The 15,901-nt window shown below is 41.9% G+C and overlaps 1 protein-coding gene across 4 annotated transcripts in view; it reads right to left on the bottom strand.

Annotated features, from left to right (window-relative positions):
• Positions 1 to 2,900: 2,900 nt before the first annotated feature.
• The window catches only part of LOC309357736 (disintegrin and metalloproteinase domain-containing protein 20-like), a 35,588-nt gene continuing 22,587 nt past the window's right edge, over positions 2,901 to 15,901 (bottom strand). For 3 of the 4 annotated variants that reach the window (XM_081890093.1, XM_081890094.1, XM_081890092.1), the window contains one exon: positions 2,901 to 5,586. In XM_081890093.1, the coding sequence (XP_081746219.1) occupies positions 3,642 to 5,586 (1,945 nt within the window). In that variant the 3' untranslated portion in view covers positions 2,901 to 3,641. Of the gene's footprint in view, positions 5,587 to 11,584; positions 12,821 to 15,901 lie in introns of those variants that run through there. The other variant, XM_081890095.1, reaches the window with a different exon arrangement.

Here is a 15,901-nt window from a genome sequence, read left to right as displayed (position 1 = left end):
ATCAAGGAGACAGGTGGTTGGTTTCACTCGTCCAAGCAGCCTGTCCACATCCTCAGAGGTAACAGGTTGGAATTGATTGCACACAATATGTCTAGACGGAACTCTAGCACTCTCCTGCCCCAGTCCTGCTCCCACGGTGGAGTCTACCTCTTCCTGAATCTGAGCAAATTTATCTGCAAAAACTTTGCAAAATCATTGCAGGAGATCATGTGGCCTGTACTGGGCCCTGATGGAACAGGTGGTTCCGCTAAATTGCGAACCACCTGAAAGAGTCTCCTGCTGCTGTTTTCTACAGAAGCAATAGAGGCGGCGAAGAAAGTCTTCTTTGCTGTCGCTACCGCCACTTGGTAGGCTCGACATTGAGGTCTAACCCGTGTCAGGTCAGCTTCAGAATGAGTTATCTGCCACCGGCGCTCTAGCCATCTCAGCGATTGTTTCATTGCCCCCAGATCTGTGGAAAACCACGGGGCTGTCTGGGCTCCATGCAATCAGAGAGGGCGCTTCAGAGCCAAACAGTCAATAGCCCTGGTTAACTCCACATTCCAGTGGGCCACCAGGGAATCAGCTGAAAGGCCATCAACATGGGATAAAGCATCCCCTACCACTCTCTGGAAACCATTTGGATCCATTAAGTGGTGGGGGTGGACCATCCGAATCGGTCCCACCTCCCTGCAGAGGGGAAGGGTCAAAGAGAAGTCCAGTTGCACCGGGAAGTGATCTGACCATGGCACTTCTTTAGTTTCGGTTTTACTTGGTGTCAGGTCACCAACATCCATAGAGGTGAACACTAGGTCTAAGGCATGTCTGCGGCTATGAGTTGGGCCAGACTTATTCAGGGATAGCCCCATGGAGGCCATGGTTTCCACAAAGTCCTTAGTGGCCCCTTGTAAGGTTGTGTCAGCATGGATGTTAAAATCCCCTAGGTGTCTCCAGGAGAACATCTGCCATGACCTGAAGCAGCTTGGGCAGGGAATCCTTGGTGCAGCAGGGAGGTCGGTACACCAAAAGGAATCCTGTACTGCCCCTATTACCCAACTTTCAGAACATGCACTCAGAGAACTGGGTCTTCCCAACAGGACGCCTGGTGCAAACTAATGACTTCCTAAAAATCACTGCAACCCCCCCCCCCCGCCGCCCACAAGGCCTGAGAGCCTTCTAGAAGTTCCTTCACCGAAGAAAGTGAAGTTGTTGGGAAATTCAAGCCCTTCTCGTGAGAAGCTGGCAGCAGTCCAGGCACCCGGCTTGATTCCCCAGCAGACCTCCCTGGCTGCATTCCCCAGCAGACGCAGGCAAGGTCTCGATCGGCGATTCTTCTCAAACGTGAGAAGAACACACCCCTTATTCCTGCCTCCCCCAGGCAGGGGAAAGAGATAGACAGAAACGTATTTACATGCTTTTATTTCTGTCTTGGCAGCAATACAAAAAACGTGACTGCTCTATCCATACTCCAGCAGTGTTGTGACAAACACTCCCTGTACATCCTGTACAGCTCATATTACACTCTGAGGTAATTCCGGTGCTGCGCACTGTGAAATGACTGCCCCTGTTTCCACAGCAGTCCCAACATTCCCATCATGTTTACACTTCAAGCTAGGACTTTGCAGCTGCAATGCTTCATTATCGTAACTATAGGGAACCAGGCAGAGGGCCTTTTTGGTAGTGGCGCCTGCCTTGTGGAATGCCCTCCCATCAGTTGTCAAGAAGATAAATAACTATACAACTTTTAGAAGAAATATAAAGGCAGCCTTATATATAGAAGGTTTTTTTAATGTTTAATGTTTTACAGTGGTACTTCGGGTTACAGACGCCTCAGGTTACAGACTCCGCTAACCCAGAAATAGTACCTCGGATTAAGAACTTTGCTTCAGGATGAGAACAGAAATCGTGTGGCAGTGGCGTGGCAGCAGCGGGAGTCCCCATTAGCTAAAGTGGTACTACAAGTTAAGAACAGTATCAAGTTAAGAATGGATTTCCAGAACAAATTAAGTTCTTAACCTGAGGTACCACTGTATATATATTCTCTTAATGTAATTATCGCTTTATTCCACTTTAGAAAACAAAACTTAAAGGTCATTTGCAAATGTTCAAAACTAATATTTAATTGAAATAAGTCACCAGTAATGAAATATAAGTGCACATTGCCCCCAGATCGGTGTACGGTGATTTAAATGCCATTTGAAGGTAAAATGGATTTGCAATCATTCAACCAAAGAATCACATTTAAAAAGCCCTATACCATATATTTTTCTGCTTTTTTTAAAAAAATGATGACTTCTGAAAGTAGGGTGTATTTTGTGAAGAGGTAGGCTAATTACCGAGAGCTGATTTCATAGGTTGTATTTAATAGAGCCGTGCACACCCCACAGCCCAGCTGTCCAAATCAGGTTGACCTGCCTGGCTCAACCCAGGGACCACCAGCCTGGCTCCCTTGCATGCTCACACAAGCAACATCAAAAGGGAACAACTGGCAGGCACGCAGCTCATTTCCAGAGAAATGCACTCAATTGCCTTAGTCAACAAGGAAAAGGTATAGGACAAAATATTTAAATTCCTTCTTCCTTCAATGTCACTATCTATGACTAATCTGGTGTGCCATATTTCTGCTTTTTAACAATGAATAATCTCATAAGATCCAGTCACCTTCATGTGTCACATTGAGTTTGATCCAACTTTGAAGGTTCACAATAACTATATACTATTAATGTATGCAAATCACATTCAATACCAGGCAATTCAACACTGCTTTTCAAAATTCAATTGTATTGTAATTGATTTCAAAAAGGATATTTCTAGTTTTTCTATTTCCATAGGTGCCAACCATGTAGGGCCCTGTCGGGATCTCCGCTCGGCCAAGCTTATAAAGCTCATTTTCCTCCAGCCAAGTCCTTCGGAAATATAAGTGTCATGTGTAAGCCCACAGTTGCCAAAGCGATCCCCTCAAGCATTTATTTCACTGAAGCAATCCTTTGATGCACCGGTTGCTTTGTTGCCAAATATCATTTTGCATTGTCCATTGTGAGTTGTGCAATTTCCATAATAGCAATATGCACCATCACTGCACGGGGCAGCATCTTGTACGTAAATATCTTCAGGACACAACTCTGAAGTCCCATTGCAGTAATCAGGAAGGTCACAGGCATGAACTTTCTCTTTGCAAACAGACTGAGCTGGAAGAAATTGACAATTAACACAGGACTGTCCAAAAGCACAAGTGGCATCTGGACTCAACATGCACTTAGACTGGCAACATGGATCCAATCTGCATTGCTCTGGTGAGCCACAGTCACATTCCTCTTTATCTTCTACTATTTTGTTTCCATAGGATGCGAATTTATACATTAGATCAGAGACTGGTGGAACTAACAAACATTGAAAGTTCCTTACTGAGAAGTAATCCTTATAACTACAATTGCTAAACTTATCTGTGCTTGCTTGGTATGCAACAATAACGCAAGCATGTCAATCACAAGTGCAGTATTTTTCATCATATTGCAGAGTTCCGCCCTGTTGTGCCTAGTAGACAGATATAATGAAGAAGGGCTTTAAAAACTTTAGAAACTTAAATGTATCTCTGCATAATACTGTCCATTATTTCCTGTGCATCTATTTGACACATTCAGTGTATTGTTCAATTCTCTGATTCAGTTGGGACAGGATTTTCTTCCTTTTTTTATATCTTCTTCATATGTTCTTTCTGGGTTTTTTACAAACCGCTTTCTTGGGTGCTTCCTGAAATAATTACCCAGCCCAAGTATAGCAACAACAGTAAAAACAAGAAATACAATTGCTGCTATAATTCCTATAATGATGCCAATATGCTGTGAAGCCTTCCCTGGTGGTGGAGGTCCACTGTCAATGCTGCCGCCATAGCCTTCATTGAGACAATCTGGAGGAGCCCAGCCATCATCACAATGACAATGTTTGTAAGTGTTGCATATTCCTCGATTATGACACTTTGTGACATTGCAATCATATTTCAAGAGGGACACATTCTTGCACTCCCCATTAATACACATCATTTCTGTGCCACAAGGAGTCCCATCTCTCACTGCTCCAATATCAGGTATCTCCATTCCAGCATGGTAATCTGTACTCCAGCATTTCTTATTGCCTAGAGGTGTATTAATTATGGTGCTGTGTTCCTCCAAAGAAGGTACTGTATCAACATTTTCACACTGGATTCGGCCGCACAAGATGTTCTGAGTATCACATTTCTTATAAGTGTCATGTCTAAGCCCACAGTTGCCAAAGCGATCACCTCGAGCATTCATTTCACTGAAGCAATCCTTTGATGCACTGGTTGCTTTGTTGCCAAAGATCATTTTGCATTGCCCATTGTGAGTTGTGCAATTCCCATGATAGCAATATGCCCCATCACTACACGGGGCACCATCTTGTACATAAACATCTTCAGGACACCATTCTGAAGTCCCGTTGCAATACTCGGGGAGATCACAGCTGCTGACCTGTTCTCTGCAAACCTTATGAACTGGAAGATACTGACACTCAACACAGCACTCTCCAAAAGCACAAGTGGCATCTGGACTCAACATGCAATTAGACTGGCAACATGGATCCAACTTGCATTGCTCTGTTGAGCCACAATCACATTCCTCTTTATCTTCCACTACTTTGTTTCCACAGTATGCAAGTTTATACATTAGATCAGGGTCTAGTGGAACTAACAAACACTGTCTGTTCCTTACTGAGAAGTAATCCTTGTAACTGCAATTGCTAAACTTATCTGTGCTTACTCCATATGCAGCCATAACGCAAGCATGTCGATCACACGTGCAGTATTTTTCATCATGTTTCATTCCAAGATTATGTCCTAATTCATGGGCAAATATAACTGTAAAATCAAACAAACTGTAAGTCATATATGACTCAACACCAGTTGCCCAGTGGGCAAGACAAATTGTTCTTACGTACGCTAATCCAACTGTAGGTCCAAAACTTTTATATACAAATAAGTGAGCAGCATCAAGATCTATATGTTTACTTAGTGACTCTCTTACAAACGTGGCAAAATTGAGCAGTGTTTGTTCTATTGTGTCTTCGATTTTTATGAGGTTCTTTTCTGACCAAATCTCCAGGCCAGCTATAGACAACTCAACAGCAAGTGGCTCATATATTGAGTTTGCAGCATGGATAATATCTAGAACTTGCAAAGCAATACGACTTTCATTTCTGTCAAACCTGACATATCGTTCATGTTCTATCACAATGGCAAGCTCCAAGTATCTGGTGTGTGTCCACCAGGGTACTCTCGCATCAATTTGAACTGTTACATTATTTGTGCTTTGGATCATGGCCTCTTGGTGTCTTTGCTCTTCCTCTGTTAGCCCGCATCTCATTCGTACAGCATCCACAGTTTCCTCCAATCTATACAACACATGTTGAGAAGTAGAAGGTGCCTGAACAGGTTCGATTTCATAGGTGCGGTTTTCTAAGTGCAACAGACCCCTGAGTCCCCCTGAGCAAGTGCTGAGGGTGACTCGAGAGGCAGGATGGCCTTTTACCAAGCCGCGGTAGAAGCAGTCATCTCTGATGAAAGGATAGTCCATCTGAAGGTCCCCCTCCCTACTGTAAGTGAAGACAGGGAAATGTTTAGGCACAAAGCTCTTCTTTTTCCTGAGCTTCACGATGTGGCCCTTCCCCTCAATTTGCAGCAAGTAAGTGATAGTGTGGGGGTTTTGTCCATATCGGGGGGTTAATTTCCTTGGGACAATCATCTCATAGGAGGCATACCTATAGCCCTGTGGAGGGTTCTGACCTACAGTCTCACTCAACACATTCCATGAGATCTGCACCAGCAGCCAGGGAAGACTGCTTGTCATCTTCCCTGACAGGTGAAAGAATGCACTAAGGCACCCCATGGGATGGCCTATTGTGGGCCCAAAGCAAAATGGGAAGGAGACTCCTACAGAGAGAGAAGGATTCTGATGATAGCAACCGTCTGTAGATTTACCTTTGGAATGTGGGCGGGCCTTGGTGATTAGGGACAGAATAGAATGCAGAGACTGGGCGAGCGGGAAGCGGGTCAGAGTGCCTGACAGGGGACTTAACAGGAAGAACAGAAAGGAGTGCTGATAGGCTGAGGACCATAGTGTCAGGTAATCATGGGAACTGAGTGCAAGGCAATGGAAGAATACCTAGTCGCATAGCTGTCAACTTTTCCCTTTTCTTGTGAGGAATCCTATTTGGAATAAGGGAATTTCCCTTAGAAAAAGGGAAACGTTGACAGCTATACGCTAGCAGGAGTTCCTATGGCCTTGTCATGAACAAATTTGGTATAGATATATTATTTCTTGTGCCACTGAAGGGCTGGAAGCAGGATATGTGAACAGCAAGTTGCCTGCTCTACAGAGATTTGGCCAGCAATATGCAGCAATAGCAGGTAATGCAAAGGGGGAATTTTTAATGATTATTATTTTATTATATTTGTATAACGCCCTAAATCCATAAATCTCATAAATTTACAATATGATATTAGATGCAGGTTGGAGTAAAGGTAAAGGTACCCCTGCCTGTACGGGCCAGTCGTGTCCGACTCTAGGGTTGTGCGCCCATCTCACTTAAGAGGCCAGGAGCCAGCGCAGTCTGGAGACACTTCCGGGTCACTTGGCCAGCGTGATGAAGCTGCTCTGGCGAGCCTGCACCAGCACAGCACACGGAAACGCCGTTTACCTTCCCGCTAGAAAGCGGTACCTATTTATCTACTTGCACTTAAGGGTGCTTTCGAACTGCTAGGAGTTGGGACCGAAAGACGGGAGCTCACCCTGCCGCGGGGATTCAAACTGCCGACCATGTGATCGGCAAGTCCTAGGCACTGAGGTTTTACCCACAGCGCCACCCGCAGGTTGGAGTAGTTTGTATCAAATGTTATAAATTTTATATGAAGGTGTTTTTAAAACAAATTATAGGAAGTCTTTACTTGTCCATCTGGTCCACAGAGTCACACTGTAGCTGTTGCATATGTGGTCCTTTTGATGAAAAGGCTCACATTCAAAATTCTCCAATGTGTCTACTCATTTTGAGGTGGCTCACTCCTTCCTCCACCAACACATATGCAGGGCATACAGGGCAGCTGCCCCTCATCCCAAGGGCATCTTGGCTGTGACTCTTGGCTGCGAGTCCTGGAAGACCTGCTCTCTGCCTTGCAGCCTTTTCCCACCTGACCTAGGAGGGAGGGGCCCTGACTGACTACAGCTACAAAAGCTGAGACTGCTGAACACACCCTTGGGCTGGGGTGTTGTTGTTTGCCGGATTTTGTTGGGAGGGTTGGTGGTTGCTGCTGTTGGTGGTTTTTTGTATCTTTATTATAGATCTTGTGATTTACTGTATGTGGAAATTGTTCAGTTTGGTTGTATATTTTTTATGTTTTCTTTATTGCTTTTGACTACTTTAGTTATGTTGTAGTTATGAGTCCAGCTACAAAAGCTGAGGCTGCTGAAGAGGCCAGAGACCATCTTGGCTGTCTCTTAGTGCAGACCCAGGTCATCGAGCCTGAGCTTCCTCATGAACTACCATTGGCAGTATTGTTTGCATACCAGTGCAAGTAGATAAACAGGTACCGCCTTACTGAATCAAGATAGACTATATCCACAGCATTTCCCTCATTCACCAAGTTTGTAATTCCATCAAAAAAAAAGATTGGTCTGGCATGACTTATTTTTGAAGCTTTTAAGGCACTTTCAACACCAGAAATCTGACATGGCTTTTAAAAATTCCATTGCATTTAAAACATGATAATGGATTTCCAGAATATTTTTTTCTTTTATTTTCACGACAAAATCAATTTTAGTTACAGATAGGTAGCCGTGTTGGTCTGTCATAGTCAAAACAAAAAAAATTCCTTCCAGTAGCACCTTAAAGACCAACTAAGTTAGTTCTTGGTATGAGCTTTCGTGTGCATGCACAGTGTATCTGAAGAAGTGTGCATGCACACGAAAGCTCATACCAAGAACTAACTTAGTTGGTCTTTAAGGTGCTACTGAAAGGAATTTTTTTTGTTTTAAAATCAATTTTATTTGTGACAAATAGTTTTATTTTGATTTACTGAGTGTTACGGGTCACACTCTAAATATATATTAAGCAGAATACATTTTTATAAAGAAATTAAAATACTCTCTTATCATAAAGTCATAGAATTGTAGCGTTTGAAGGGATCGTGAAGGTCTTCTACTCCAGCCCCCTGCAATCCAAGAATCTTTTGCCCAACATGGGCTCGAATCCACAACTCTGAGATTAAGAGTCTCTGCCCTACTGACTTAATCTAGTTCTTTTTAAATGTAATTTTGATTTTATAAAAGATGACGGCAACTGCAAATGTTTGTTTGTTTGTTTATTTAATAAAATTTATATACCACTTGATTGTAGGGGGGGAAACCTCAAAGCAGTTTTGAAAAGTAATATGTAATTGAAATATGTCACAAAGAGTTACAACATTATACAACACACACATACAAACTGATTTAAATACATCTTTGGGATAATATGAATTTGTAGTAAATCAGCAGAGTGTCTTGGTAGAACAAATTGTTTTATAGGCTTTAACAGACTAACTTTTTCTAATACTTTTTCTGGCAGAAAAACATGTTATCTCTGAAATGAGGGTGTGTGTTTTTTTACAGAGGTACGTCCTGGTTTTCTACACTTGCCTTTTATTTGTAAGGAATCTCTGTAGAAACAAAGAAAGGTGGTTTTCTCCATTTACAGTGGAGAGATGGATAGCTGAGGACCAGGCTCAAAACAGTGCCAGCCTGGACTCTGAGCAAGTGCAGACCTCAGACTATAAGCAAAAAGCCAGATGCCACTGTGTAAGATTAGCTGTCTCGGTGACTAGCAGCCTCATTCCCTGGGCTTTAGTTTCCTTTTGTTTCAAATAAGTGTGCCTACTTCACACCTCTCCCCGTATAAACCAGCATAGACCCTACAATAATAATCTGAGGCCTTTCTTCTTGTGCCTCCTCCTCAGGAGTTCTGGGGGTGGCAACACAAGAAGGGGGCTTTTCAGTGGTGGCTCCCTACTTATGGAATGCTCCCCCTGAGGAGGCTCACCTGGCATCATGAAGAAATAGCTTTAGGCACTAAGCAAAAACTCCCCCCTCTTTTGCTAGACCTTTGCTTTTAGTTATCTGTGGTCTCCAGTGGTTGGAATGTTTTAATCCCGCCTTTTAAAAATGGGATTTTATTTTACATTTATCTTTGGTTTTTATTTTATTTTCTGCTGGTTTCAATGTACAGTATGGGTTTGTTTTTATATTATAAATCACTTTGGATTACCTTCTTTAAAGTATGAAGAATAAATTAGATAAACAAATCAACATTTTGTCATTCTAACATTTTGTTTCCACGGTTCTCTGCATTCTTCAGTTGCTTTGATATGAAGACATGGAATCACTAAGATTACGTAACGTTGTGATGCTCAGCTGTTAAAGTGTTTTGTTGCCTTTTTACTGCTCTACAGCAGGCATATTTTAGGATATCACCTCAGTTACTCAAATGACATTAGTGGTTATGTTGGTTTCTGTGAGAATGGGACTTTATTCAGAGCCTGGCTTTTGCTGAAAGTATTTAGCATTCCTCCACATTCTTTTCCCCAGTGGGCTTAAGGGAGATACTTCTGAGAGTTAGAGACTGCAGACAACATCAACACATTGCAGAGCTCTGTCCTATTGTGCCTAGTAGACAAATGAAGAAGGGCTTAAAAAGCTTTAGAAACTTAAATGTATCACTGCATAATACTGTCCATTATTTCCTGCACATCTATTTGACACATTCAGTGTATTGTTCAATTCTCTGATTCAGTTGGGACAGGATTTTCTTCCTCTTTTACACCTTCTTCATATGTTTTATCTCGTTTTTTTACAAACCGCTCTCTCAGACGCTTCCTGAAATAAATACCAAGCCCCAAAACAGCAAAAATAGTAGAAACAAGAAATACAATTGCTGCTATAATTCCTGTCATGTTGACACTACGTTTTGAAGTGTTCCCTGGTGGAGGAGGTCCACTGTCAATGCTGCCACCATTACCTTGGTTTAGACAGTCTGGAGGGGCCCAGCCATCATCACAATGACAATGTTTGTAAGTGTTGCATATTCCTCGATTATGACACTTTGTGACATTGCAATCATATTTCAAGAGAGACACTTTCTTGCACTCCCTATTAATACACATCATTTCTGTGCCACAAGGAGTCCCATCTCTCACTGCTCCAATATCGGGTATCTCCATTCCAGCGTGGTAATCTGTACTCCAGCAATGCCTATTGCCAAGGGGCGTATTAATTATGGTGCTGTGTTCCTCCAAAGAAGGTACTGTATCAACATTTTCACACTGGATTCGGCCGCACAAGATGTTCTGAGTATCACATTTCTTATAAGTGTCATGTCTAAGCCCACAGTTGCCAAAGCGATCACCTCGAGCATTCATTTCACTGAAGCAATCCTCTGATGCGCCGGTTGCTTTGTTGCCAAAGATCATTCTGCACTGCCCATTGTGAGTTGTGCAATTCCCATGATAGCAATATGCCCCATCACTACATGGGGCACCATCTTGTACATAAACATCTTCAGGACACCATTCTGAAGTCCCGTTGCAATACTCGGGGAGATCACAGCTGCTGACCTGTTCTCTGCAAACCTTATGAACTGGAAGATACTGACACTCAGCACAACACCGTCCAAAAGCACAAGTGGCATCTGGACTCAACATGCAATTAGACTGGCAGCATGGATCCAACTTGCATTGATCAGGTGAACCACAATCACATTCCTCTCCATCTTCCACTACTTCATTTCCACAGTATGCAAATTTATATATTTTAGTGGAGTCTGGTGGAATTAGCAAACACTGCATGTTTCTTCTGTTGAAATATTCTTTATAACTACAGTTGCTAAACTTATCAGAGTTTGTTTGATATGCAGCCATTATGCAAGAACTTCGATTACAAGTACAGTATTTTTCATCATGTTCCATTCCAAGATTGTGTCCTAATTCATGGGAAAATGTGTGAGAAATAAGAAACAAACTGGGAGTCACATATGATTCAACAGCAGATGCCCAATGGAGGTTACAAACTGTTCCTGTATACGCTAATCCAAGTGTACTTCCAAAACTCTTATATATAAACAAGTGAGCAGCATCAAGATGTATACGTTTACTTAGTGAACTTTTTAAAAAGTGGGTGAACATATTATGAGTGTCATCTATGCTGTTAACAATTTCTATGAGGTTTTTTTCTGTCCATATTTCCAAGCCAGCTATAGACAGCTCAAGAGACAGTGGCTCATACAGTGAGTTTGCAGTATGGATGATATCAATAACTTGCCTAGCAACACGACTTTCATTTCTGTCAAACCTGACATATCGTTCATGTTCTATCACGATTGCAACCTCTAGGTACCTGGTGTGTGGCAACCAGGCTCCTCTAGCAGCACTTTCAGTCAATACTTTTCTTTTGTTTTGGAACATGGCCTCTTGGCTCCTTTGCTTTTCCTTTGTTAACCCACACCTCATGCGAACAGCACCTTCGATTCCCTCCAATCTGTACAGCACATGTTGAAAAGTACCAGGTGCCTGAACAGGTTCAATTTCAAAGGTGTAATTTTCTAAGTGAAGCAGACCTCTGAGGCCCCCCGAGCAAGTGCTGAGGGTGACCTTAGAAGAAGGCTTGTCTTGTACAAAGCCATGGTAGAAGCAGTCATCTTTGATGAAAGGATAGTCCACCTGGAGCTCTCCATCCTTACTGTATGTGATGACAGTGAAGTATTTAGGGACAACGCTCTTCTTTTTCCTGAGTGTCACCACATGACCCTTCCCCTCAATCTGCAGCAGGTATGTGACATCATGAGTTTCCTGTTCTCCATATCGGGGAGTCAGTTTCCTTGGGATGATCACTTCATAAGAAGCATATCTAAAACCCTGTGGTGGTTTCTGACCTGCATTCTCACATAACACGTTCCATGAGATCAGCACCAGTAGCCAGGCAAGATTGCTAGTCATTTTCCTTGATCAGTGAAATAATTCACTAGACCACTCCACTCTTGCTTGTCTTTCTCAGTAGAGAAGCTCCTTGTGGGTGCAAGGCAAGAGAGGAAGAAGGCTGCATGTTAGATAGAGGAGAAGGATTCTGTCTATAGCAACCGTCAGGAGATTTCCCTTTGGAATGTGGGCGGAGCTTGGTTATGAACAAGACGGAATGGGGAGAGAATGGAAAGGGTGGGGGAGAACCTAGAAGATGGTTAGCAAAAAGGGCAGTTACAGGAAGAACAGGATGTTCTGTGGACAATTTTCTGACCAAGATGTTAGGGTAGTGGAAGATAACCAAAATCACTAACCTCATATTAATACAAGATATATGAACTCTATTTAGGAGAGGCTCCTTGGGGGTTGTTAATATCTTGCTTTCACTGGAGTGATCCTCTTCAGAGATTATTTTAAGCTCCCCAAGCACAATGTTATAGGGAGACGGGCCATGTCAAGGAACATTAAGCCACATCAATTGGATCCTGTGTTATTGATGGAGATAGCAGTACATGTTTCCTCCTACTATGTGGATAACCTCCTCTCGGAATCTGAGACAAACATCAGGCATTCACCTAGTTCTCCGGACCACAGGAGCCTAAAGTTGCAGGCTTGGTTGGCTACCAGATGCAGAAATGCACGCCTGGTGAAGTAAAAGGAAACTCATGAGCAAGTCTTCAAAAGCAGACCAATTCCTCAGACAATACTTAATGGACCATAGCTATGCTCTTGGTGGGAATATGAAGGTTCAAGCTTAAGTTAAAGGCAGTGGAATTATGTCTGTGCACCACCACCCAGATTCCAGAGCTAGATGGATCAATTATCAGACTCAGTATAAGGCATGTCCCAATGTTCCTATTCCTGCTGTTGAGTCTTCAGGATAACTGTTTTTTTCCATCCTGCCTGCTGGTTTTCGCAGCAGGAAAACCCTGACTAGTATCATGGCAGTTTGCACATCAAAGTAAATGGCCCAGTTCCCATTTTAGCATCAGATGGTTCTAAATTCTTATTTTTCAAATGATGGACTGACTGTGATTGATTATCAGTTAAATTTCTGGCTCGTTCAGATGACTACCTTGAGCTAGGTTAAGAAATTTGAGAACTTAAAGAAGAAAAGTCACCTTTATCCAAGTACAATTCACAAATATATTGGCCTATTCCAATCTTTTTTTCTTATTGGTGAAACAGACCATTCATAATGTTGAGATATTCTTCACAACTGTGAGGTAAGTGAAGACAATAATGAACCATAGCAATGTTCACTGCTCCTGCTCAAGCTGCACAGAAAAAAGCACTTTGGTTCCTGAAATTAATTCCAATTGTCCTTGCAAGACAAAAAAACTCGCTAGACAAAAGGGTTTTTTGTTTTTTGAGCTGCTTCGCAAGACGATTTTCCCTATGGGCTTGCTTCGCAAGACGGAAACGTCTTGCAAGTTTGTTTCCTTTTTCTTAACACCGTTAATACAGTTGCGACTTGACTTCGAGGAGCAACTCATAGAACGCGGTGTGGTAGCCTTTTTGAGGTTTTTTAAGACTATGGTGATTTTTGAAGCTTTTCCAAAACTTTCCCGACACCGTGCTTCGCAAGACGAAAAAAATCGCAAGACGACACAATTCACGGAACGAATTAATTTCGTCTTGCGAGGCACCACTGTAGATAGATAGATAGATAGATAGATAGATAGATAGATAGATAGATGATAGATAGATAGATAGATAGATAGACAGACAGATAGATATTCCAGTCACCTATCTGTGTTACAAACTCTATATGGACCACCCTCAATGTAAGACAAACTATCAGCAGAATTTTGGAGCTTCACAATAACTTTATACAACTGGGGTATCTATATCACTTTTTCAGTACAAGGGAATTTGACATTCCTTTTTAAAAATCAATTTTATTTTGAAAATTATAATGTAATTCCAGTTGGACAGTTATTTATTTTTCTCCTATTTCCATGACTAAATGTAGTTGAAATGGCTTAATGCATTATTATTTTGTCCACATCAGCTGTCAGTACAGTTATCTTTCTTGAGGATTTATTCAGAAGAGATTATTCAGAAAATTAAGAAATCTCATTTAATGGACTTCTGAGCTATTTTACACCTATATCAGATAAAAAATGCAGGCATTTTGTTTTTAGTTCTTAAGCACTGTTTTTTTCCGCATTTTTAAATAAATAAATAAATGCTTCTGATTGGTAAGATTGTTTTATATTTTGTCCATATAACATTAATATTTTTGCTTCCACGTTTCTCTGTATCCTCTTTTTAGGTGGCTTTGATATGATGGTTTGAATTTGCTCATTAGCAACCCAATGAAACAGGAAGCAAATAGTGATAAAAGACTAGAAACCAAATGATTTCTGTTTAATGGTACACAGTTCTTCATGTAAGGCATATTCTCATACAGAAGATAATTTAATGTGACGTTAAAATAAGTATTTTTTATTTATGTAAAATAAATTACTGTAATATTACATTGCTTAAAGTTGCTTCATTTTCTTCAAAATTTGAGAACATTGTCATTGTAGTTGCAGTGACAAAGCAAGCAATCATTGCATGCCATTCTCTTTGCTACTTCCAGACTATCCAGTTGTGAAAATGAACATGTAAATTCCATAGCATATCTTAATTTCCAGGTTTCCTGACATTTTTAAAATAAAGTTCATAGTTCCTCAGCCAGGCTTATGGGCCAGAATCCTGGGGCCTTCAGCAGGGTGATGACATATAAAAATGAGTTAGACAGCAAACAGAGAAAGAAAATGATTCCCTGAACACCATTTATACAGATCAAGAGCAGGAGGATAGAATATTCTATTTCATTTTTGTTCATTTGTGAACTTATATAAGATATCGGCTATGGCGGGGGTTCCCAATATGGTGCCTCCTGTGATGCCTGTGAAAGGTCTCAAGAAGTAACCTCTCAAAACTGCAATGTATTAGAGAATGTTTGCTCTTCCTGCTTAGTTCTTGTTTGAACTGGCTTGGCCTTTACCACACTGAATACCTTCGCCCCCTAAACATGCCCACCCCTTCACTGAATGCCAGAACTGGACACTCACCATCCAGCAGCTGGGGGAAGCTAGTCAGGCATATAAATTTAGATAAGCCTAGTGAGTAAGCCTGTTCAATTGGCTAGAAGCAGATACAGGAAACCTTTTTGACTCAACAGCCAAGATCTTTAATGCCCACCACCCCATGGGCCACCTTCAACAGGTACACAGTAGCCACACACCTGTCAGTAATAATAATAATAATAATAATAATAATAATAATAATAATAATAATTTATTTCTACCCCGCCCATCTGGCTGGGTTCCCCCAGCCACTCTGGGCGGCTTCCAACAAAGATTAAAAATACATTAAAATGTCACACATTAAAAACTTTCCTGAACATGGTTGCTTTCAGATGTCTTCTAAATGTCAATTAGTTATTTATCTCTTTGATATCTGATGGGAGGGCGTTCCACAGGGCGGACGCCACTACCGAGAAGGCCCTCTGCCTGGTTCCCTGTAGCTTTGCTTCTCGCAGTGAGGGAACCGCCAGAAGGCCCTTGGCGCTGGACCTCAGCGTCCGGGCAGAACGATGTGATTGGAGACGCTCCTTCAGGTATACCAGGCCGAGGCTGTTTAGGACTTTAAAGGTCAACACCAACACTTTGAATTGTGCTCGGAAACATCCTGGGAGCCAATGTAGGTCTTTCAATACCGGTGTTATGTGGTCTCAGCGGCCGCCCCCAGTCACCAGTCTAGCTGCCGCATTCTGGATTATTTGACATAATGATGTCAGGTAGCTGATAAGTGTGCATTACCATGCACATGCTAAAGTTGACTTATAGGGTGAAGGGAGAGATTATTTGCATA

Source organism: Podarcis melisellensis (genome assembly GCF_964234715.1).
Source record: "Podarcis melisellensis genome assembly, chromosome: 1".
In the NCBI taxonomy this organism is placed as follows: Eukaryota; Metazoa; Chordata; class Lepidosauria; order Squamata; family Lacertidae; genus Podarcis; species Podarcis melisellensis.
The sequence above is the reverse complement of the archived record's forward strand: the minus strand, read 5'-3'. Positions and strand labels throughout refer to the sequence as shown.